This window comes from Mustela erminea, chromosome 6, assembly GCF_009829155.1.
Source record: "Mustela erminea isolate mMusErm1 chromosome 6, mMusErm1.Pri, whole genome shotgun sequence".
Taxonomy (NCBI): Eukaryota; Metazoa; Chordata; class Mammalia; order Carnivora; family Mustelidae; genus Mustela; species Mustela erminea.
Window position 1 is genome coordinate 68105111 of NC_045619.1, and position 23472 is coordinate 68128582.

The following is a 23472-nucleotide window of genomic DNA, read 5'->3' on the forward strand; positions in this document are numbered from 1 at the left end:
TCATTAGGACACAATGTTTTCTTCTGCTTTTGAAATAAAAGGGAGGCATTAATTTCTTGATTCCGTTTCACTTGGATAAAACAGCTTCTTTTTAAAAAAAATATTTATTTGAGAAAGAAAGTGAGAGAGAGCACGTGTGTGTGGTGGGGGGAAGGGGAAAGGAATGGGAGAGTGAGAATCTAAAGCAAGCCCACACCCAGCACAGAGCCTGTGGCTGGGCTCCACCTCATGACCCTGAGATCATGCCCTGAGTGGAAATCAAGTCGGACGCTTAACTGACTAAGCCGACCAGGTGCCCCAAAACAGCTACCTTTTTTTCTTAGCAATAGATAATTCTTAAGTTATAATAATTAACATTACTTTTAAAGAAATGTAATTTTATGTCACTGATATGCAGACCTTTCCTCTTTGGCATCTTTTAAAGAAAATAAACAGATTTTTAAAATATTAAACACATAAAACACAAACCAGCAACTACAAAGTCCCAATGAATCCTGAAAATTTATTACTTGGTAGAACATCAGATATCAATCCTTTGTTTTACAGCTCATGATAATAATCAGAAAATATACATTTTGAAATGAAAGTTGAAAAAAGAATAATTACATATAATACATATTACAGATATTTTATTGGTACATAAGCAAAGCAGTACTAAAAGCATATTTATGTGTCCACAGTAGTGAATGTGGCAATTTTCTGTTTAAAGCTGCAGCAACTCAAATCCTCCTTGGGTCAATAAAGAAAGACAGATTGGAAATATATTTAGGGCTATCACCATGTCTGGCTGTAAACCTATTTTTTAATCTTTCCCTCCCCCCATATATATATGTATATACTTTATTGCCTTTATATTTCTGCTGGTTTAATATAATTAGTATACTAAATAGTTATCTGCATTTATTTGGTTTCTAAAAATATATAAAATGCATTGGAATAGAGCTCCTGCAGCTTTCAAGCAGTCAAGTGTCTGGGCATCGAAAGCTTATTCTGGAAATGTAAAGCAGCAATACTGAATAAATAGTGATTGTTTTGTCTCCTCCACACAGCTGATGGCCTTCACCCAAAACTTAAAAATACTGTAGCAAATAGTATAAACATGCAAAAAAATGGACATAATATAAAAGTAATACTTATGAGCTAAATTTTAATACAATAGAGATTAATAAAGACAACTTTAGGTAGAAGAGGGATGGGAACACAGCATTGTTATCTACATATAAATTAAGGCCCAATTTTTCAAAGGCAATGCACACAGGGAAATGCCCATCTGCCCACATCCTTTGCACACCTGAAATCAAGAGTTTTTGCCTTTTCCATATCATTTCCACAATCCGTTATTATAGTTCTAACTTGGAGAGATGTTCACAGAAATGGCTTTAAATGTAGTTTCTTTACTCGAAAGACCATTTTTCTCTTATTCACAAAGAAAATGTCCTTTTAATGCAGATACAAAATTTATTTATGCTCTGGAAGCAAGTTCTTTATTTGTTTTTCTTAAACACTATTAATAATCACATTTCACACCATAAATTCTGTATTTTTGCTGTTTTAGCTCAATTTTGTGATTAATTTGAACTATGGGAATTGATGATTACTTCAGGAATGACTGAGGGACTTAAATGGGTAATTTCTATTAATACCAACCGAAGTCCCACATATAAATTCCCTGTGCATCAGGACAAAAATCATGCTAATAAATCAAAACACTCATTGAAAAAAAAAAAAAGCTCATAGAAAAAAAAAAAAAACTGAGGAAACCCACTATGGATCATTCTCTGAGGATGCTAGACACAATGCTATTTCAAATCATTCCTTGGTAAGAAAAAAAAAATTCTCTTCTAATGTAGTGAATACTTAAAGGAAATTATAATGAAACAACTTGCAGAATAATAATAATAATAACAACAATTAAAAAACCCTTTAATCTAGTTTAGTATTTAGAACCTGAATATTCCCCCAGATGCAAAATTTTATATTTGGTATTTTTATATATCATTGCCCACTGTTCTTGCCCTGCCCCCCCAGCCCTGAAATGTATCCAAAAGATGTGGCATTTAATCTAACTCCTCTGTGTTCACAATAGGAATAGACTATATTATTTTTAAGATGTTCTAAGGGAAATGAGTTTTCTTTCTTCTATTTTAAAAAGACTTAGAAAATATTTCTTAGAGATGTTCTTTCAGAAGTAATGTGACTGATTAAAAAGTATAGCTGCTCAATATATTTATCAAATTCACATTTGTATATTCTTCGCCTCTAGGAAATAGTATTTCTATCTGTAATTAGGTCCATGAAGATTATTTGGCATTTGGAAATTCAGAGGAAGTTGTCACAACGCTGCCAGTCTTAAAGTTATTAGATTAATGTTGATAATAATTTACAATTAAGTTGGACATTGACTTTGTGTTTTTGATGGCATACCAAGGCATCTTTGCAATTAAAAACTGCAATGTTTAATATATCTTCAGTTTAACATTTTGATTTAAATAGAATGTGATCGATTTATAAAAATGTTTTTCTTTGTGAATAAGATCTTAATTTCTCTGAACAACAATAACAAAATGACTCTTGGTATAGGATGGAACCCTTTAAAAATAAGGCATATATTGGGCATACATAAATCATTACCATCACAAAATCTATAAAGTATCTTATTTTTAATTCTAATTTTTAAATATATATAGATATGAAATAACTATTATAAATTGAGAACAAATCTGTATAAGTTGTGGTTATGTAGGTAAGAATAAATTATTCCTCGTTATTTGCAAAATAGTATCATGGCAAGGTCAATTCGATAACTCCAAGAACCCAAAGAAAATACTATCTTTAGTTGAGGTCTGCCATTTAGCTGGACTAGAAAAGGCAACTCTGCATTATTACCTTCAGTTTTCTAGAAGCTTCTATATATTTTCATAGCCATTCTTAAAATTTTTCATTGGAAACCTATATGCAGCATTCTCAGCATTCACTTAAATAAGTCAAATGTGTTAAAACATCCAAAGTTGCCCTCATGCATAAGATATAACTTACGTCTTTTTATTGTTACCATGGCATTAATATACTAATCCACTTTTACTTTGTTGCATGAAAGTAATACAGAGAATACAGTTTCCTCAGAATTAAAAACTACTTTAAATTTCAGGTTAAGGTCTTACTTATGTTGTACCAAATTTTGATCAGAGGTAATGTAAAAATGGCAAAATGGTATCTGACCACATCCATCCAGATACTACTTGTGAATCTCAGTTAAGTCCCTACTCATGGGAGAGGTGTCAACTCATTTTTGGTTTTATAAATAAATAAGAAAATAGAGGTACAATTGGGAGACTCATATCCTGTAAAAGCCAAGCTCAGAAATGAAAAAAAAAAATTTAACTTTATTTCCTTTGTAAAAAATACCTAACTCCAATGTACTTTCTATCTAAGTGATTGGAGAAATGGCGACAATCCATAAAGTACAGAGGAAATTATGTGTAAGCGGGAACTTACCCATGGGTGCTTACACCAACAGACTATACATACCTAAGTGGGTTAGTTTAAAGATCTATCACTTAAAGTAACCTTTCTGAAGCAGATCAACCAGATATCTCTTACTTACGTATCATGGCGACTCTGAGGATCCATGAGATTAAAACGATTAAGGCAGGGCAGGAACAAAACACATAATTTATTAGGAATCCCCATGCCTGTTTGGACAGATGATCTACCAACTACACTTCTGTTTAAAGTGTTAAAGTACCGCAAATCTTTTAAACCTACAATTTACTCTTCTGGGTATGTGGTCATTCATATGCTGGAAATACTGTAAAGAAAAGATCTGAGTCCAGATGAAAACTAAAACCTGAATTATTTTGTCTAATGAGGCAATGGCTAGGAGAGGTACACAAGCTAAACACAAGTGGGTTCCTCTGGAGTTAGGGCAGACGCTGGAGCTCCCTATGGCACTCGCAGAGCTGTAGGCCAGCAGGTACGGATGGACACTGGTGGCGTGCACACAGTCATAGTCACACAATTCAGAATGTAACTCAGTCACAGGATAAGTAGTAACAAAAAATATGAAAATAACAACATTCACCCACTAATCGGTTATATGGAATAAATTAAACTAAGTCAGTCACATATTTCTCTTCGCTCTTAAGTCATGGTTTTATTTATGTATACGCACAGCAGAATACTTTCCTAACTCTCTCAAAATGCTACAAATAAAAATGAAGGCTTTGCATTACAGCTGCTGGACAAACACGTCAACACTGTCGATGTGTGTGAAAACACAGTTTCTTTGTTCTTTAGCATCAGTGCACAGGGTATGGCTCCGAGTGGTATGCAATTTAGGACAGAAAAAAGAGACGGTGGCTTGTGAAATAGATCCTCTGTTCATCATTGGCACAAATCAAAGAAGGAATTCTTACTGTCCTTGGTATCTTTATCGGGTCTCTCCCCTAAAGACAGATAATGTTATACGTAGATGCCCTCAGGATTGAAACCAGACGAGATAGGATTCTGCAGAATACGAAGATTACTGGGGAGCTGCCGAGATGGACCAGGTCGCTTCAGGGACCCGGACTGGAAGGGTGCCTCTACACAGAAAACAAAGAAAACCATTTGGTGTACTCAGCAACCTGAAGTAGACAGCAACACGAAAAACTAGAACTTTTCCTGCTCTCAAGAGCCAAAGAGCAAACTGTAGAACTTGCTCCCCATGAGGTCTGGGATAAGAGGAGAAGACTCTTCTTGACCCTCTCTGTTGACACAAATAGTTTTCAGTGATTTCAACACCTTTTTAAAAAGGTGAGCATTTCTTGGTTGTTCAGATGATACACATCTTTTAAATATCAGCACAGATTAATAATAAAGACTTCTAGGAGAGGAAGAAGGGGCATAAGGAACAGAAGCTAATAAAACTCAACAGACAATGGCTCATACATATGGAAAAGGTTTCTTAAAGAAGCAGTTAAAACAAATGATGTAAGATCTGGGGATTACATGCCCACCTATGTAAATCAACAACCTAGATATTATTGATTTTTCCCAGAAGCACGAAGCATGCCATTTTTTCTTTTAAGTGGCCTAGGCTTTGAACAGTAGGCTAACATTTTAACTGAATACAAGTAGTTCCTTCAAAGCTAACCAGTGGGAATAAAGTAAAGAGAGCAGAATTCTCAACACCTTACCCCTTTCTATGTCTGCGTGTGAGGCCTCTACTTCAATGGGCTCCGCGGGCAAAACAGTAACTTTTGTCCCCGTCTGTTGGATAAACTGCTGGAGGTTGACTTGCCGTAGTTCTTTAGTCAACTGCTCCAGTTCTTGTTCTTTGTCCTAGATGGAAGTTAAAATTTGTCTTTTTATTTGAAGAGTCACTCTTGGCCCTCTAAAGACATCCCAGTGATAGTCCATCTGCTTTAGGGGCTGGATGTGTGATCGTGCTTTCCCAAGAACACCGTTAGCAAACCCAGTCAATGTTGCCACAGTGGGCTAAAAAGAGGTCATTTCTGCTTTGGGGCACAGGCCAAAAAATAAGCAAATAAAGGACACAGCATCTTTAGTCTGTCCTCTTTAAGGTGATGCTTTCCTCTGTTAGGAATACACTATGCACCTGATGAAATAAATCTATCTGTAAACTTTAATCAGTAAAATACTAGTTTTCGTCCATCCCAGTGTTTACGGCAATCTTGCTTTAAGTGTTCACAATTAAATTTCCTTAATGAGTTCATAGATGGCTGCAAAAATTAATAGTCATTTGGTCCATGAGATTCAGAGAAGTTTTTGTTTTTGGTAAATTGTTTAACTTTTCATGGGATTCATCACTGAGATACATATTAGAGCATGAGGAAAGCAAGAGTCCCACAAGATTTTCGGTGTGGGGTTCTTAAGTCCTTGGCAAAGACAGGTATGAGAACTGAAGATCCTTCAAGAAAGGAGATCAAATTTGGACAGCTAGAAAGCTCAAAAAGCACAGAGAGGCATCCTGTGATTTGAATGGATGTTCTTTTTCCCTTACTGCACTAGAGGAAAAAGTGGCAAGGCCTCACCCAGGCTGAGTGTATCTGAAGACTGGTAGGGGTAGGAAGAGATACCAGAAGTGAGTGGTTGTTTCCTCCACTTACTTTGAGTGTAGGGGGCACTAGAGATATGTTAGTTTGATTATGAGATACTTCCCAACGAGAATTACTAGCAATGACTATCATAAATTACTGTTTCCTGTAAATAATATCAAAGGCAACACAACTTCCAACTGTATCCTTTTTAAGGGTCAGAATGAATCCAAATAGTATAATACTGAAAAATCAGAGGTTAATAACCTTCTACTTTTATGGAATGAGAAATTCTTGATTTTCAAAATTTTGGTGTTAACTTTACCTCTTGACTATTGTTAGTGGCATAGAATAGAAATCATGTAAGTTCTTGAAACCTTAGCTTTCTCTGCTTATAGAACTGTTCACATTCTAAAGTAGCTCTGCTCAAGCTTCCATCTGCCCTGGTACTATCTGGAGATACTTTCACAACAGAGATTCTGAATTTTTAACAAGCGTGCCCTGAACTACATGCTTTGAAGAGCAAGCCTCTAAGCAGCACTGACCAATACAGCAACTACCAATGAGCACTTGAGATGTGGCCAAATGTAACCAAACCCATAAATTTAATATTTTAAAATTTATTTAATATTAATATTTATTATGTTAAATATTATTTATATGTAGTATATTAAATATCCTCTTTGCAACTCCCCTAACATCACCATATTTTCAAGAATGGGTATCTGAGAAATACAAGTTGAGTGATCAGGATCTAATGGCAAAATATAAATGTTCTTGTATGTGAATCAGGAAGAGGGGAAAATCAGAGAGGAACTTTTGTGCCCCTCTCCTTAGGAAGGTAAGTAATATGGAGAAGAAAAGGGGTCTATTACATCTTGGGAAAGATGGGGTGAACCACAATGGAGAAGTAATAGATAAGCAGTCAACTAGCCGCAGGATCCTTGGTAAACCAATCTGCAGTAATCTATTTTGGCTTTGGTTTCCTTATCTCTACGATGAGAGAAGGTCAGATTCCCTATCTCATCATTAGTGTCCATTCCAGCTCTGAGATTCTGTTCTCTGTATCCCATTACCTAATGTTACAACTGCCAGAGTAAGAGACCTCTTTCTGTGGAGCAAGAATCAGTTGTGGCTTTAGCGCTTCTGTTTGTTGTGGTCTCACATCTTAGCTTTGTCATAAGTCACAGAAATTCTATGAAACTTATACACCAAAGTAGGTTTCTAACTTTTTAATTTATTTGACAGACAGGACCACAAGTAGGCTGAGAAGCAGGCAGAGAGAGAGGAGGAAGCAGGCTCCCCGCTGAGCAGAGAGCTCGATGGGAGGTTCCATCCCAGGACCCTGGGATCATGACCTAAGCCTAAGGCAGAGGCTTTAACCCACTGAGCCACCTAGGTGCCCCAGTTTCTAACTTTAAATGTAAGAGAAAATGGACAATATTCAAGAAAATGCCAAGAATATATTAATTCTTTTAAACAGATGAAACCTTTCTATAGAAATGTTCTTACCTGTAATCGTTTGGTGGCTTGTCCAAGAGATCTTTCTACAGCTTTAATGCCATTTTCTAACCTCAGACTCTGTTGGCCTTGAATGTCGATTTCTCCCTTGACCTTACCAATCTTTCCTTTAACCTCTTCTTCATTGACTTGTGCCTCCTGAACTTCCCGTTGTAATTTTTCTGCTTCAAGACCACTTTCCATAGTCTGGATCTGAGCCAAATAGTCCTTTAATTTGCTCTCACATTCTGTTATTTTCTGTCTTATTTCTTGAAGTTGATCCTTCAGCTGTTTTTCATTTTCCTGTTCAATCTGCAATTCATTTTCCCAAAATTCTTCCTCTTCAATTTCGACATCATTTCTTTTGATCTTTTGCTCCAGGCGGACAATTTCCTCTTCAAGGTTAGAATTATATTTTTGCTCCCAAAATTGTATTTCAATTTCATTTGATTCTAGCTCTTTCTCAATGGATTGAAGCTTCTCTGTCTGCAACCGGATCAGCTTCTTTAATTCATCTGCTGTTGTCTTGCAGTTGTTCAGCACCTTTTGCTTAAATTCAGTTTCTTTACCCTTTCCAAAAATGTCCATTAATCCTTTGGCACCTCCTGTAAATGTTAATGATTTCCTTTTAGGTTCTCTCCTTTTGATTGATTTGTCAATCTGAGGCCTCAGTTTAGCCAGTGGGGGCAAACTCTGCCTATATAAAGTTCTCTCTGGAATTCGAGCCACACTGTCTGAAGTGGGTCGCTCACTAAGAGATGGCCCCGTCCGACGTAAAATCAGCTGTACATCACTAGCATACTGCCCCCATTTGTTTAAGGATATGATAGGATTTTCATGAGGTGCTAAGTGTCTTTCAGTATCTCTCCATTTTTCTATAAGAGTGTACCTTCCTGTTCGACCTAGATAAAAAAGACAAGAATAAATTGTCAAAGTGGAATATGTGATAGCCAAAATGATGCAACAGAGGACACTGTTTGATAACTGTGTCTTCTTGATTAGAAGCCAAGTCCAGTCCATGCTGCCTTTTAAACTTCTCTTGAAGACAAAAAAAAAACCCTAAAAAACAAACAAACAAAAAACCCCAAACCAAACCAAAAGCAACAAAACAAAACAACAACAACAACCAACTTCTCTTGAAGATATGTTAACAGTATAAAACTATGGCATGTGAATTACATATATCCATCTGATTTGCTTAGAAATTCAACTTTATACTTTAAACCTCCATGAGACTCTTACATTCTTATCAAATGCCCAATTGCCTAGACCTTCTTGTTTGGGGCAAGACCTCCAGCTGAAACAAAGGACGACACCAGAATGCCCCACTGGAAGCCATGAGGGCCTGGTCCCAGGAGCTAGGTAGAACTTCAAAACTTAATTTCCACTTCGTGAATCCCTTTGGTTTCTCTGCACATTAAAACTCAGGGAGGTTGGAAGCCCCCTTTTACTCCTGAAGGGAAGTATGGAGCCAATGGATAACTCAGCTCACAGGGGTCTGTACAGGTCTTTCCTCTGTCTTTGTATGAAGGCTTGGCCAACTCATAGCTCACACAGCTGGTATCTTTCTGAATACCTGTGGTAAATAAAAATTACCTCAGTGAAAATGATCCTTGAAAATAATTTTGTATAAAAATAGGGGCCCAAAGAGAAGTCTTCTACAGTTTTGGTAGTTGTTAACTTCAAAGATTCTTGTTTAAAAAAATAAAAAAATGCAAAAATAATAAAAAACAAAAATAATAAAATCATATTTAAGTAGAAGTTATACTAAACCTAACTGGTAATTACAGAAGATCAAGTTTCAGAAGACAGTATGGTATCATTAACTTGAACACACTTCTTAAATATTTCACATTTAAGGTGGGTGGGTCAGATGGATTACATTTTGTTAAAAGTATCTGCTGGACACCTAAAAGTAAATAATTGTTACTTGTCTATTATATCACAATAAAAAAGTCTCCATTACTACTTATCATTATTACAAGGAAGAAAATACTGATGCTGTCATCTTGCAATTACAACACTGGTATATACAGCTATTGATTTATCCTCTTTTTTAATTTCATGAGCTTCTGAACCAATAGTAGTTATTTTCTCAGTTATCAGGTCAATAAATACAGGTCTAGATACATATATATGCGAATATCTGTGTATGTAATTCAGAAGTAGTACATTAAGAGTGATATGGCTCTACATGAATGCATATGTTCTCATTTACAGAAACTGAATCTTGGGTACAGCTGACAAGTTGCAGCTTGTGAAGCAAACAGATCGGAGTTTTAATCCAGGGTTTTAATTACTTATTGGATAAACAGCCCAAGTTCCCTTCTAAAGTGGAGATACCACCAGTATCTCACAGGCTCTGAGAGCAAGAGTCAGGCATCATAAGGTCTATTACCATCGCCTGGCCCATGGTAGGTATTCAATCAATACACAGTAGCCATTATTAATTTAAAGCACTGTTATTCAAGTAACAAGATGGCTGACCAGAAACCTCTCATGACCATAAGCTGACTTAAAAAAAAATCCTTAAGCAACTTTTAGCAACTCCCAACAATATAACGCTGGAAAGAACAGAGGCTCTGCAGTTGGAAGGCCTGTGTTCAAGTCTGGCTCTGCCAGCTAAGTAAATGACTTGCACAACTTATTAAATTTCCTTTGGCTTCCATTTTCTCATCTATAGGGTGAGAATAGTATTTTCTTACTGACAATGTTGTTGTGAGAGTCAAGTGAGATATAAAATATAAAATTATTTTCTAAAATTGAGCACTTCTATACAAATGTTAGTTGTTACTACTGTCAAAATATGTGGGCAGGGGCGCCTGGGTGGCTCAGTGGGTTAAAGCCTCTGCCTTCAGCTCAGGTCATGATCCCAGGTCCTGGGATCAGGCCCCACATCGGGCTCTCTGCTCAGCAGGGAGCCTGCTTCCTCCTCTCTCTCTGCCTGCCTCTCTGCCTACTTGTGATCTCTGTCTGTCAAATAAATAAATAAAATCTTTAAAAAAAATATGTGGGCAAATAAGGGGGAATGAAGAAGAAACCCTACATATAGCAGATTGACTTCTTGGAATAAAAAATATTTCTAGTTGATTTTTCAGGTTAAAAATTACTGTAACTACTCCAAGAAAAAACACATGACAAATCTGCAAGGTTAAAACTGTTCCATGTGTACACACTGCTTCAAAGAACACAGCACTTTGTGTTCTTGGCTTTGCTGCCTATCAACTACTTTTAGAATCTCTTCTCTGGAGCTCTGTGTCCTCATCGGTAATGTGAGGGGTTAGAATAGATCAGCAGAGCCTTCTTTTAATTCTCTACGAGGCCAATGGAGCATCTTGAAAAAGAAAATGGAATCATTACATTAGATGAGTTATATTAACAATTAAAAAAACCCCAATTTAGCCATAATTAAATATGAAGCTGATTTTTCCAATGCTTAATGGTACTGCTGCCCTAGGAAAGTATCTTAGTAGAAGATTATTTAGGATTGCTTCTACTGCCAGTTTTCCCTTTTTGTTAAATAACACATATTTAGTGCAATTAGGCAAAAAGAAAAAAAAATCCTATCCAGCAATATAAAAAAGCTTTTATAAAACATAAATGAATTAATAGCTTTGATTTTATTATAAAAATTAGGTTTTAGATAGGTTATGTAAAAGTTAAATCCCATAATCATTATTCTTAACACTATGCTTGGCAAGGCCCTAAAGATCCTATTTCATTTGGAGAGATTCAAATTCCTCCTGCAAAACTCCTTTTCAATGCATTTTATTAAATGGATACATGTAGTTATACCTGGCACACTACCTTGATAGACCCCTAAGAATAACAAAAAGGAGTATCTATCCATACCCACCTATCTACATATCTGCAGCATTTGTACTTAAGGCTATTTGCACTACCTAGAAATGTATGCCATGTAAGTAATGGTACGAATATAAAATACTGACTATACTTTTGAATAGTTGAAGCAATTGTGTGATCTCAAGGATCATTAACCTCATATAATAAGGAAAATCACATAAAGAGACTTTACCACATTAGTGGAATCTTACTGGATGACTGACAAAAGGAAATAGGGTAACAGATTACTCTGACTCAATTTAAAGAAGAATAGTATGTGTAACTGGAGTATTATGAAGTTTTTGAAAATATACACCAAAACTCAAATACGGGTCACCCAAAAACATTACGCCCTTATTTCAACTACTCTTTCAATAGGGCAAACTTTTTTAAAAAATAATTTTAGGAAATTTCTTAGAGCCAAAGAACAAAATCATGATTTAAAAGTCACATCTTGTTATTTATTCAATAAATCTATACTGAACACCAAATTTCTGTCAGAAATAATGTTAGGCCCTGGGGGTTCTATTAATCATCAACCCTCTTGATAAGATTAGTTTTAACTTACATTTGGTTTTTTCTTCAGCTTCAAATACTTATTACCCAAAGATGAATACTGTACATTATTCAAAAGAATATGACAATATGACAGAGTTTTTGCATTAATCTCTTATGAATTTATGCTAACATATCCTCCTGTTTCTGGACATATTAGAAGTAGTAACAGGTCATTCTTAATCATGAAAAATCTATCCAAGCACACTGAGCTTTTCTGATAACAGATACTTTGCTCCTTGAGCTATATAAACATTTTGGATTCTTATATAGACTCCAGTAAACATAACTAATCCTTCTCACTTGATCTTAGCCAAAAGGCCGAGAAGCGATATAACTAATCCTTCTCATAAAGACTTAGAATTCTTACAAGGAATCTTGATCACTGTAAAAGAAATTACATTGTATCATTTTATAGTCTGTTAAACGGTTTTGATGCTTACACACATATATGTATGTAAAAATAAAAAATATATTAAAAATAAAAATATATAATATATATGTAATCCTAATTGGTTTTATGAGATAGGCAGTATAGCTTTATGATCCTCAACTCACTAGTGAAGAAATCAAAGCTTAAAGAATTTAAAGCAATCTTCCAAACACATCCAACTATCCTGCAAATTTATCAATGAATTTTCTATAAGTCCTGAATGTAGCAATTAAGATAACTTTAACCACGGAGTGTTTATTTCATGATGACAGTGTCAGAATGTAAATATCTCTGAGTATAACCTATCAGCCAGCTGTGCACAACTCTTAGCTAAATCATTTACAGTTTATTTTCCCAGTGTGTTGATGAGTCACAGAATTATAATGTAGTCACAGAATTACTGCATATTATTTTAGGAACTATGTAAGATTATATGATAAGTTTACTACTATTAAAAAATAATGAAAACATAAAATTTATTGATTTCATAATGATTATCATTTACTTTGCCTATATTTGCTAGGCACTATGCTACTTACTTTGCATAAATAATATTAACCAAAATAACAGCTAGCACTTATCACTATAGACCAGTAAGATTTGGAGGATATTTTGTTAATATAGAATAATCTAACCCATCCTGTCTGATACATGCTATGAATTACATGTTTTCACATTAATTAATGTTTTATGTAGAAAATCCAAAAGGTATTTAAAATTATGAATTATTACATTATTGTTATAAATATCAAAACTGTAAAATATGATCTTGGCTATAAAAAAGCAGTATATCTTACTATTAAGTGTTTTTATTTCTTATTTCAATATAATTCAATCAATAACTATATTTCTTAACAGATGTCCACTGAGATTATAGGGGGTATAACCAACAGAGTAAAATAGTAGTTAAGAGCAGGGTTCTTGAGTCAGACTATTGGTTTGGATCCCAGTACCCTCCTTACTAGCTACAGGAGCTTGTGCAGGTTATCTGAAATCTGTGCCTTAGCCTGATCATCTCTAAAGTAGAGATAACAGTGCTTTCCTCATAAGACTGTTATGAGGATTAAATGGTGTGGACCATTTAATTCATGATCCAGTAAATACAAAATGATGCTTTAAAACTATCAAGAATTATGGAGAGTAAAATCTTTTTTTAAAAGCTCATCTAGAGGTATATAAAAAGTGCTGCTCATAGTGATTACTCTTAGGAGATAGGGTCATTTTTTTCTGCTTTACTCAAAACAGTCTACAATGAACAGTATTATTTTGTAAACAGATACAGTATCAACACATTTGTAAATTTCTAAAATTGACAATTTATGCATAAATTAAGAGTTAAATGTGGCAATAAAAATATTATTTTCCTTATCTTCTAAAGGATCATATAATTCTAGAGATGGATGAAACATTAGGTGGTCACCCAGCTCAGCCTGTAATTTATAGGAAAAAAAACTTCAAAAAATTCATTCATTTATGCACAAATATGTAGTGAATGTCTGTTACTTAGGCATGGTTTTAAACTATGAGAATAGATAGTAACAAAACAGTAGTAAGCAATATACAACACACAAAAAGTAAATGTAGGTCTACTGTCCATTATGCAACAGTTTTAAGGCCAGATATGCTGAAAATTCAGAACTTTCTGGATTTTAGAAAGGCAACATAGTGCTATCCTATATGTCTGTAATCAAACATATTAAAAGGTATAAAGTAAAATGCATCAATGTTCATATCAAATGGAATAAATATATATTAAAAACAGCCTCATATCTAATCAGAGCAGTTTTTACCATCAAATGAATTCAAGACATTCCAGTCACAGCTAACTTCAAATGAAGTATGATAAACTCCAGACTTTCAGAAATGTTTAGATTTGAAAATGCATATATTATATGTAATGTCAGGAATGACAGGTGCTTTAGAGAACACTAGAGTATGGCAGATAAAGAGTATATGAGTGTATAAGCATGTGTGTGTGCATGTGTATATGTACATGTGGTCAGGGACATTTTTTGTGAGAAGATGAGATTTAAACAGAGATCCAAGGGAATGAATTATGAAAATACCTGGGTGCAGAGTATTCTCAGCAGAGAAAAGAGATGAAAAGACTGAGGCAGAAATGTCTTTGGTGTGTATAAGAAGGGACAGTCAAAAGTAAGTGGTACGAGATAAGGTCAGACTGGTAAGGAGATGAAGTATGGATTCATGAGAGTCCTGAAGACCATTATACATATGGACTTTGGAATTTTCTAATATGAAACCACTGTGGATGGGAGGAGGTTTGAGCAGAGGAGAGATATGACTCATATTTTAAAAGTATTACTTTAAAGATAGATACATACAAGATAGATACATCTGCCTTTAAAGGCAGATACACACACACAATGGAATATTACTCAGCCATAAACAAGAATGAAATCTTGCCATTTGCAATGACATGGATGAACTAAAGAGAATTATGATAAGTGAAGTTTGCCAGAGAAAGACAAATGCCATATGATTTCACTCGCGTGGAATTTAAGAAATAAAACAAATGAGCATAGGGTGGAAAAAAGAGAGAGAGAGGCAAACCAAGAAACACACTCTTAACTACAGAGAACTGCTGGTTACCGGAGGGGAGGGAGGTGGGGGATGGGGAATAGATGATGGGGTTTAAGGAGTGCACCTGAGTACTGGGTGTTGCATGTAAATGATGAATCACTGAGTTGTATATCTGAAACTAATATTATACTGTATGTTAACTAACTGGAATTTAAATAAAAACTTTTAAAAAGTATTAACTTTGAAGGAAAACTGTAGAGAATAGGCTGGAGGGGACCAAGATGATGCAGGGAGATGAGCTGAAGGCCACTGCAAAAATCTACATGAGAACTGATGGTGGCTTACATCAACATGTTAACAGTGGCTGTGACGAGAAACAAGATTTTGCATATATACTGAAGGTAGTACAGATAGGATTTGTTGATGGAATGGTTGTGAGATATTAGAACAAGAAAAGAAATGAAGATCACACAAAAGTTTTAATTAAAAGAAAAGAATTTTCATTTGCTGAGATAAGGAGAAGGAAGAAATTTGAGGGTAGGCAATAGTTGAGATACAGACACTGGAAGTCTGAGATAGCAATGTCATCTTCTAGAACTGTTTACAATATCGATTAACCACTAGCCACATGTAAATTTTACGTAAAAATTCATTTCCTCAGTCATACGAGCCACATTTCAAGTACTCAGTAGCTGCATGCGGCTGGTGGTTACTCCACTGGACAGCACAGATGGAGACCACTACCATCCTTGCAGAAAGTTCTACTGGACAACACTGTTTTAGAAACTATGTTTTACTGATTACTTACTTTAGGCAAAGCAATGGTGTAAGATGGATAATAAGCAGGACCCCTATGTCAGAGGGACTTCCAGAGAAAAGAAGTAAGTATTAAATAGTTAAACTAGAATTAAGTATAAAATGTTCTTGTTTGAAAATTGATTTTTAGGGCGCCTGGGTGTCTCAGTCGGTCAAGTGTCTGCCTTCAGCTCAGGTCATGATCCCAGGGTCCTGGGATAGGAGCCCCATGTTGCGCTTTCTGCTCAGCAGGGAGTCTGCTTCTCCCTCTGCCTGCCACTACCCCTGCCTGTGCTCTCTCTCTCTGTCAAATAAATAAAGTCTTTAAAAAAAAATAGAAAACTTACTTTCTTGGGGCCACTCATATGAAACATGGTTTTTGTTTTTTTTTTTTGAAACATGGCTTTTAAGGAACAGTCCACTTCACCTTGGACCCCAGCCCCAACCAATTGTTTCTATTAAATGCTAACTCTGATCCCAAGACAAGGAGATATGGGAACAAGATCACAAGAAGTGAGAACAGAGAAAAATTCTGAAACTTCGTACTTTAAATGGTACCAGGCAAAAAAGGAGTATGAATCAGAAAACCTTCCCCTCAGTCTCCTTGATTTCTTCCTCCTCTTTTCCTCTCTAATCTTTTGTTAGCCATACTCTACTTAAGTTCTAAGCTACTTGAGGGCAGAAATACATTCTTTTCATATTTGGGGGATATTGTAAAAGCAAATGCATTTTCTGGACTATAACTTGAAACAGATGAACAGTCAAAGGCTTTCTGTTTCACATACAGATTTGAGAAGCAGTTTGAACTGTGAAATAATGGCATTTCTGGGATAGTCTATGGGAGAAACAAGACAAAATACTCGAAATTGGGAATGTGTCAAAAGCCCAGCATATATAGTGACCAAACACACAGTGCATGGCAGGGCGGTTTAGCTACTTCATGCCAATTAAAGGGTTTCAATTATGTTTTTATTTTGTTATTCTGTCTCATAATTTGCATGTGTTCTATTTCTACCACCTAAATATAACCTGTCAAGGTAGTCAAAGATGAGAGTAGAAAGGATTTCTTTCCATATTATTAGATACTAGATACTAGATATAGATACATTCAACAACTGTTACCAAATTATGTTTTGTCTTTAGCTATTTTCTAATTCGATTCCATTGATTAACAGCACTGAGTAAAAAAATGTTCACTGCCATATATATTTGCAGATTGTTAACTTATGTAAATATTTTTACATCTTGGTGGTTTCCTTAGAGAAATTTTAGCTTTCCAGGAAAATCCCTCACAATCCCTAATCAAGAGTATATCTTTGATGCTTTCACCCCATGCACCAAAAGTGTGGATTTAAACCCATGAAGGTATTCTACAAGTTGCTTCATTATAAATTTTTTAGAAACATCTGCAGCTTGGTCAGTCAGTCAATACTCTGCTAATAGGATAAACTTTTATTGTGTTCAGCCACAGAAATTCTGGGGTTGGATGTCACAGCATTAATTTTTCCTAACAGCCCCCTTATTATTTCTTACAGAGGAAATAAGGTCAACATGCTATAAAACTCTCATTTAGTGTTTAAACTTTGAATACCAATAACTCACATTACAAGATAGAGAAATATATAAGTACACATCAGGAGCATATTACATTTGATGCTGAGAAAGTCTGACGCCATCAGAAAAGCAAGAGTCAACCATCCTCAGCTGGCTGCCAGCTGAACCATCTCTCAGATGAATTCTGAATTCCATCAAGTATTTATGATACAGAAAAAGAGTTGTTTAGCCAAGTTTGGAGATATACCATAAAAGCTCTGTATTCAAGTTGTCAATTTTTCAAAAACAGGTCTGGACTGATTTAACAGACAGCAAAAATTGAGGTAGATTCAGTTAAAACTTTTAGCTTGTTCACAAGCAAGTACAGAATACTATTTAGTCCAAATGGACAAACACACACCTTGTACATCTGGACACTTTCCCCTTGAAATTATGTGCAGAAAATGTGGAGGCCAGATGGACAGATGAAGCTAGGTGCACCCCTCAGCCTCCCTGTGTAATACATTTATGTTCTTTTAAACCACTGCCCTTGGTTTGAGTCTCAAATATAACAAAGAAAGTTAGATTTGACAATTGCTAATTTTAGAGTTTTTACTAAGCGGAAAGAACCCAAAGATGAGTATTTTTTTAAAAGATTTTATTTATTTATTTGACAGAGAGAGATCACAAGTAGGCAGAGAGGCAGGCAGAGGGAGTGGGGGGAAGCAGGCTCCCCAATGAGCAGAGAGCCCAATGCGGCGCTCGATCCCAGGACCCTGAGATCCTAACCTGAGCCAAAAGCAGAGACTTAACCCACTGAGCCACCCAGGCACCCCCAAAGATGAATATTTTTATTTTAATAAATTATGTGGGGCTTTCCCCCTCTGATTTGTTGATTCTTCTCAGCAGTCACTGAGGTATATTTAAAAATCTCCCCTGAGAGTGTTAGTTTCTCTTTCTAGTTCCATTGGTTTTACTTTAATACATATGTATATTTAAAGATTTTATTTATTTATTTGACAGAGAGAGAGAGAGAGAGAATATGCACAGAGGTAGAAGCAGACTCCCTACTGAGCAGAGAGTCCATCCCAGGACCTTGAGATCATGACCAGAGCCAAAGGCAGACACTTAACTGACTGAGCCACCCAGGTGCCTGATTACATTTAAGGCAATTAACTTGTTGTATGTAAGTTTGCAATCTTTTATCTTCCTTTGAATTAAGCCTTATGTATGCTAATATAGTAGTCTCTTCTTTGTATTGCCCTCTGTCTTAAAGCTATTTTTAAAATAGTAATACGCCTAAATGACTTTATTTTGGTTAGTATTTAATTGGGTCTTGAGACAAAATACCTCTCAGTTCTTATGTTTTACCTTTTTTTTTTTCTTTAATTTTTTAATTTTTATTATGAAGTACAGCTGGTATACAATGTTTTATCAGTTTCAGTCAACACAGTGATTTGATTCTGTGTATTATTCCCTGCTCACCACAGTAAGTATAGTTACCATCTGTCACTGTACAATGTACTTAAAATATTATTGACTATCTCAACACCCAAAGAAAAATAATCCAATCAAGAAATGGGCAGAGGACATGAACAGACATTTCTGCAAAGAAGACATCCAGATGGCCAACAGACACATGAAAAAGTGCTCCATATCACTCGGCATCAGGGAAATACAAATCAAAACCACAATGAGATATCACCTCACACCAGTCAGAATGGCTAAAATAAACAAGTCAGGAAATGACAGATGCTGGCGAGGATGCGGAGAAAGGGGAACCCTCCTACACTGTTGGTGGGAATGCAAGCTGGTGCAGCCACTCTGGAAAACAGCATGGAGGTTCCTCAAAATGTTGAAAATAGAACTGCCCTATGACCCAGCAATTGCACTATTGGGTATTTACCCTAAAGATACAAACGTAGTGATCCAAAGGGGCACGTGCACCCGAATGTTTATAGCAGCAATGTCCACAATAGCCAAACTATGGAAAGAACCTAGATGTCCATCAACAGATGAATGGATCAAGAAGATGTGCTATATATACACAATGGAATACTATGCAGCCATCAAAAGAAATGAAATCTTGCCATTTGCGACAACATGGATGGAACTAGAGCGAAATAAGTCAAGCGGAGAAAGACAACTATCATATGATCTCCCTGATATGAGGAAGTGGTGATGCAACATGGGGGCTTAAGTGGGTAGGAGAAGAATAAATGAAACAAAATGGGATTGGGAGGGAGACAAACTATAAGTGACTCTTAATCTCACAAAACAAACTGAGGGTTGCTGGGGAAAGGGGGTTTGGGAGAAGGGGGTGGGATTATGGACATTGGGGAGGGTATGTGCTTTGGTGAGTGCTGTGAAATGTGTAAACCTGGTGATTCACAGACCTGTACCCCTGGGGATAAAAATATATGTTTATAAAAAATAAAAAATTAAAAAAATATATTATTGACTATCTTGATTATCTACTTTTCATCACTGTGACTTATTTTACAACAGGAATTTTCTACCTCTTAATCCCCTTTACCTACTTGGCCAATCCCCACAACACCTTCTCTCTGACAACCACCAGTTTTTCTCTGTATTTGAAAGTCTGTTTTTGTGTTTTGCTTTGTTTTTCAGATTCTATGTATCAGTGAAATCATTTGGTATTTGTCTTTACTGTTTGACTTATTTCATTAATACCTTCTAGGTCTATCCATGTTGTTGCAAGTGGCAAGATCTTATTCTTTTTTGTGGCTGAGTAATATCTTGTTACACACACAGACACACACTCTGTTCTCCATTTATATACATCTGTATACACACACACGTATATGTACACACACACACACACACACACACACACACACACTACTTTATCCACTCATGTACTGGTGGTCACTTAGGTTGCTCCTGTGTTCTGGCTATTATAAATAATCCTTCAACAAACATAGGGTGCATTCATCTTTTCAAATTAGTGGTTTCATTTCTTCAGATAAATACCCAGAAGTGGAATTACTGAATCATGATATTTCTACTTTTAATTTTTTTGAGGAAACTCCATGCTGTTTTCCACAGTGGCTGCACCAATTTACATTCCCACAAACAGTGCACAAGGAGTCCTCTTTTTTGCCACATCCGCGTTATTTCTTGTCTTTTTGATACTAACCATTCTGACTGGTGTAAAGTGATATCTCATTGTAGTTCTGACTTGCATTTCCCTGATGATTAGTGATGTTGAATGTCTTTTTATGTGTCTGTTGGCCATCTGTGTTACCTTCTTTGGAGAAATGTCTATTCAGGTTCTCTGCCCATTTTTAAGAAGATTTTCTTTTGGTGGTGAGTTGTATGTATTCTTAATATATTTTGTATATTAACCCCTTATCAAATGCATCAGTTGCAAATATCTTCTCCCATTCAGAAGGTTGTCTATTCATTTTGTTGATGGTTTCCTTTGCTGTGGAAAAGCTTATTTTGGTGTAGTGTGTGTGTGTGTGTGTGTGTGTGTGTGTGTGTCCTTTATTTCTCTTGCCTGAGGAGAATACCCATAAATATGTTACTAAGGTCAATGTCCAAAACTCCTTTTAGGAGTTTTATGGTTTTGGGTTTCACATGTAGGTCTTTAATCTACCTTGGGGGGGAAAAACCCACCTTGAGCTTATTATTGTGTGTTGTCTAAGAAAATGGCCCATTTTAATTTCCTTGCATATAGTTGTCCAGTTTTCTCAACACTATTGAAGATACTACCTTTCCTCATTGTATATTCTTGCCTCCCTGTCATAGATTAATTGACTACGTAACTGTGGGTTTATTTCTGGGCTCTCTATCTTGCTGCGATGATCTCTAATAGTACCATACTGTTGTTTTTTTTTTTTTTTTTAAAGATTTTATTTATTTATTTGACAGAGAGAGATCACAAGCAGGCAGAGAGGCAGGCAAAGAGAGAGGAGGAAGCAGGCTCCCTGCTGAGCAGAGAGCCCGATGTGGGCCTCGATCCCAGGACCCTGAGATCAAGTACCATACTGTTTTAATTATTATGAACTCTGTAATGTATCTTGAAATCTGGGATAGTAAAACCTCCAGCTTTATTGTTCTTTCTCAAGACTGCTTTAGCTATTCAAGATCTCTTGTGCTTCCATACAAATTTTAGACTTACTTGTTCTAGTTCTGAGAAAAGTACTATTTGTATTTTGATAGTGATTGCACTGAATCTATAAATTGCTTTGGACCATATGGACATTTTAACAATATCAACTCTTCCAATCCATGATTATGGTCCATCTTTACATTTATTTGTATTTCCTTCAATTTTTTTGATCAAAGTCTTAGAGTTTTTAGAGTATAGGTCTTTCACCTCCTTTAATTTATTCTTATTTTATTCTTTTTGATGCTACTATAAATGGCATTATCTTAATTTCTCTTCCTGCTACTTCATTATTAATGTATAGAAACATAGCAGTTTTCTATACATTAATTCTGCATTCTGCAACCATACTGAATTCACTTGTTAGTTCTAACGGATTTTTAGTGGAGTCTTTAGGGTTTTCTATATGTAATTACGATGTGATCTGCAAATAGTGAGTTCTACTTCTTCCTTATGGATGTGGATGCCTTTTGTTCCTTTTTCTTTTCTGATTGCTGTGGCTAGAACTTCTAGTACTATGTTGAATAGAAGTGGTGAGAGTAAACATGTCTTATGTCTAATATTAGAAGAAAAGCTTTCAATTTTTCACCACTGAGCATGATGTTAGCTATGGGTTTTTCATATATGGCCTATTTTTAAAAAGGATTTTATTTATTTATTTGATAGAGAGTGAGAGAGAGAATGACAGGGGAGAGGGTCAGAGGGAGAAGCAGACTCCCCATGGAGCCAGGAGCCCGATGCGGGACTCGATCCCAAGGTTCTGGGATCATGACCCTAGCTGAAGGCAGTCACCTAACCAACTGAGCCACCCAGGTGCCCCCATATATGGCCTTTATTATGTTGAGGTATGCTCCCTTTAAGCCCTCTACTGAGAGTTTTTTTTAATCATAGACAGATGTATTTTGTCAAGTGTTTTTTCTGCATCTATTGACACAATTATATGATTTTTTTAATTCTCCCTCTTGTTAATATGAGGTATCACATTGATTCATTTGTGAATAATGAACCATCCTTGCATTCCTGAAATAAATCCCACTTGGTGGTGTTGAATGACCCTCTTAATGTATTGCTGAATTCAGTTTGCTAATGCTCTGTTGAGGATTTTTGCATCTATGTTCATCAGGGATACTGGCTTGTAGTTTTCTTTTCTTTGTAGTGTTTGTCTGGTTTTGCTACAAAGGTAATAAAGGCTGGCCTTGTTGAATGAATTTGAAAGCTTTTCTTCCTCTTCTTTTTTTCAGAATAGTTTGAGAAGAACAGGTATTAGCTCTTTAAATGTTTGGTAGAATTCACCGATGAAGACAACTGGTCCTGGACTTTCATTTATTGGGAATTTTTTTTTATTACCAGTTCAATTTTCTTACCAGTAATGTATTTCTTCAGGTTTTCTATTTCTTTCTGATTCAATTTTGAAAGATTTTATGTTTCTAAAGATTTATCCCCATTTCTTCTAGGTTGTCCAATTTGCTGCCACCTAATTTTTCACTGTATTCTCATAATCTTTTGTATTTCTGTGGTGTCAGTTATTATTTCTCCTCTTTCATTTCAGACTTTTATTTATAAATACATACATACATATATACATACATAATTTTATTTACTTTCTCTCGTTTTTTTTTTTTTTTTCTTCCAGAATCTGGCTAGTGATTTGACTATTTGATCTTTTCAAAGAACCAGCTCTTAATCTCATTAATTTTTTTTTGGTCTCTATTTCACTTATTGCCACACTAATTTTTATTATTTCATTCCTTCTACTAACTTTGAGCTTTGTTTGTTTATTTGTTTTCCTAGGTCCTTTAGTTGTAAGTTAGATTGAGATTTTTCTTATTTCTTGAGGTAGGCCTATATTAGTATAAATATTCCTCTTAGAACTGCTTTTGCTGTGTCCCAAAGATAATGAACAGTTGTGTTTCCATTTTCATTTGTCTCCACGCATTTTTTTAAATTTCCTCTTCAATTCTTTACTGACCCACTGGTTGTGTAGTCCCCATGTGTTTGTGTTTGGGTTTTTCCAGTTTTTTTTTTCCTTGTAATTAATTTCTAGTTTCATACTGTTATATTCAGAAAAGATGCTTAATATGATCTTAATCTTGTTAAAT

The 23472-nt window shown here is 35.5% G+C and overlaps 1 protein-coding gene across 3 annotated transcripts in view; it reads right to left on the reverse strand.

Annotated features, from left to right (window-relative positions):
* Positions 1 to 612: 612 nt before the first annotated feature.
* RASSF8 (Ras association domain family member 8) overlaps positions 613 to 23472 on the reverse strand; it is an 88441-nt gene continuing 65581 nt past the window's right edge. For all 3 annotated transcript variants that reach the window (XM_032347635.1, XM_032347636.1, XM_032347637.1), the window contains 3 exons: positions 7551 to 8440; positions 5178 to 5322; positions 613 to 4583 (listed from right to left, as the gene is read on the reverse strand). In XM_032347635.1, coding sequence (XP_032203526.1) covers positions 4462 to 4583; positions 5178 to 5322; positions 7551 to 8440 — 1157 coding nt within the window. In that variant the 3' untranslated portion in view covers positions 613 to 4461. The remainder of the gene's footprint in view (positions 4584 to 5177; positions 5323 to 7550; positions 8441 to 23472) is intronic.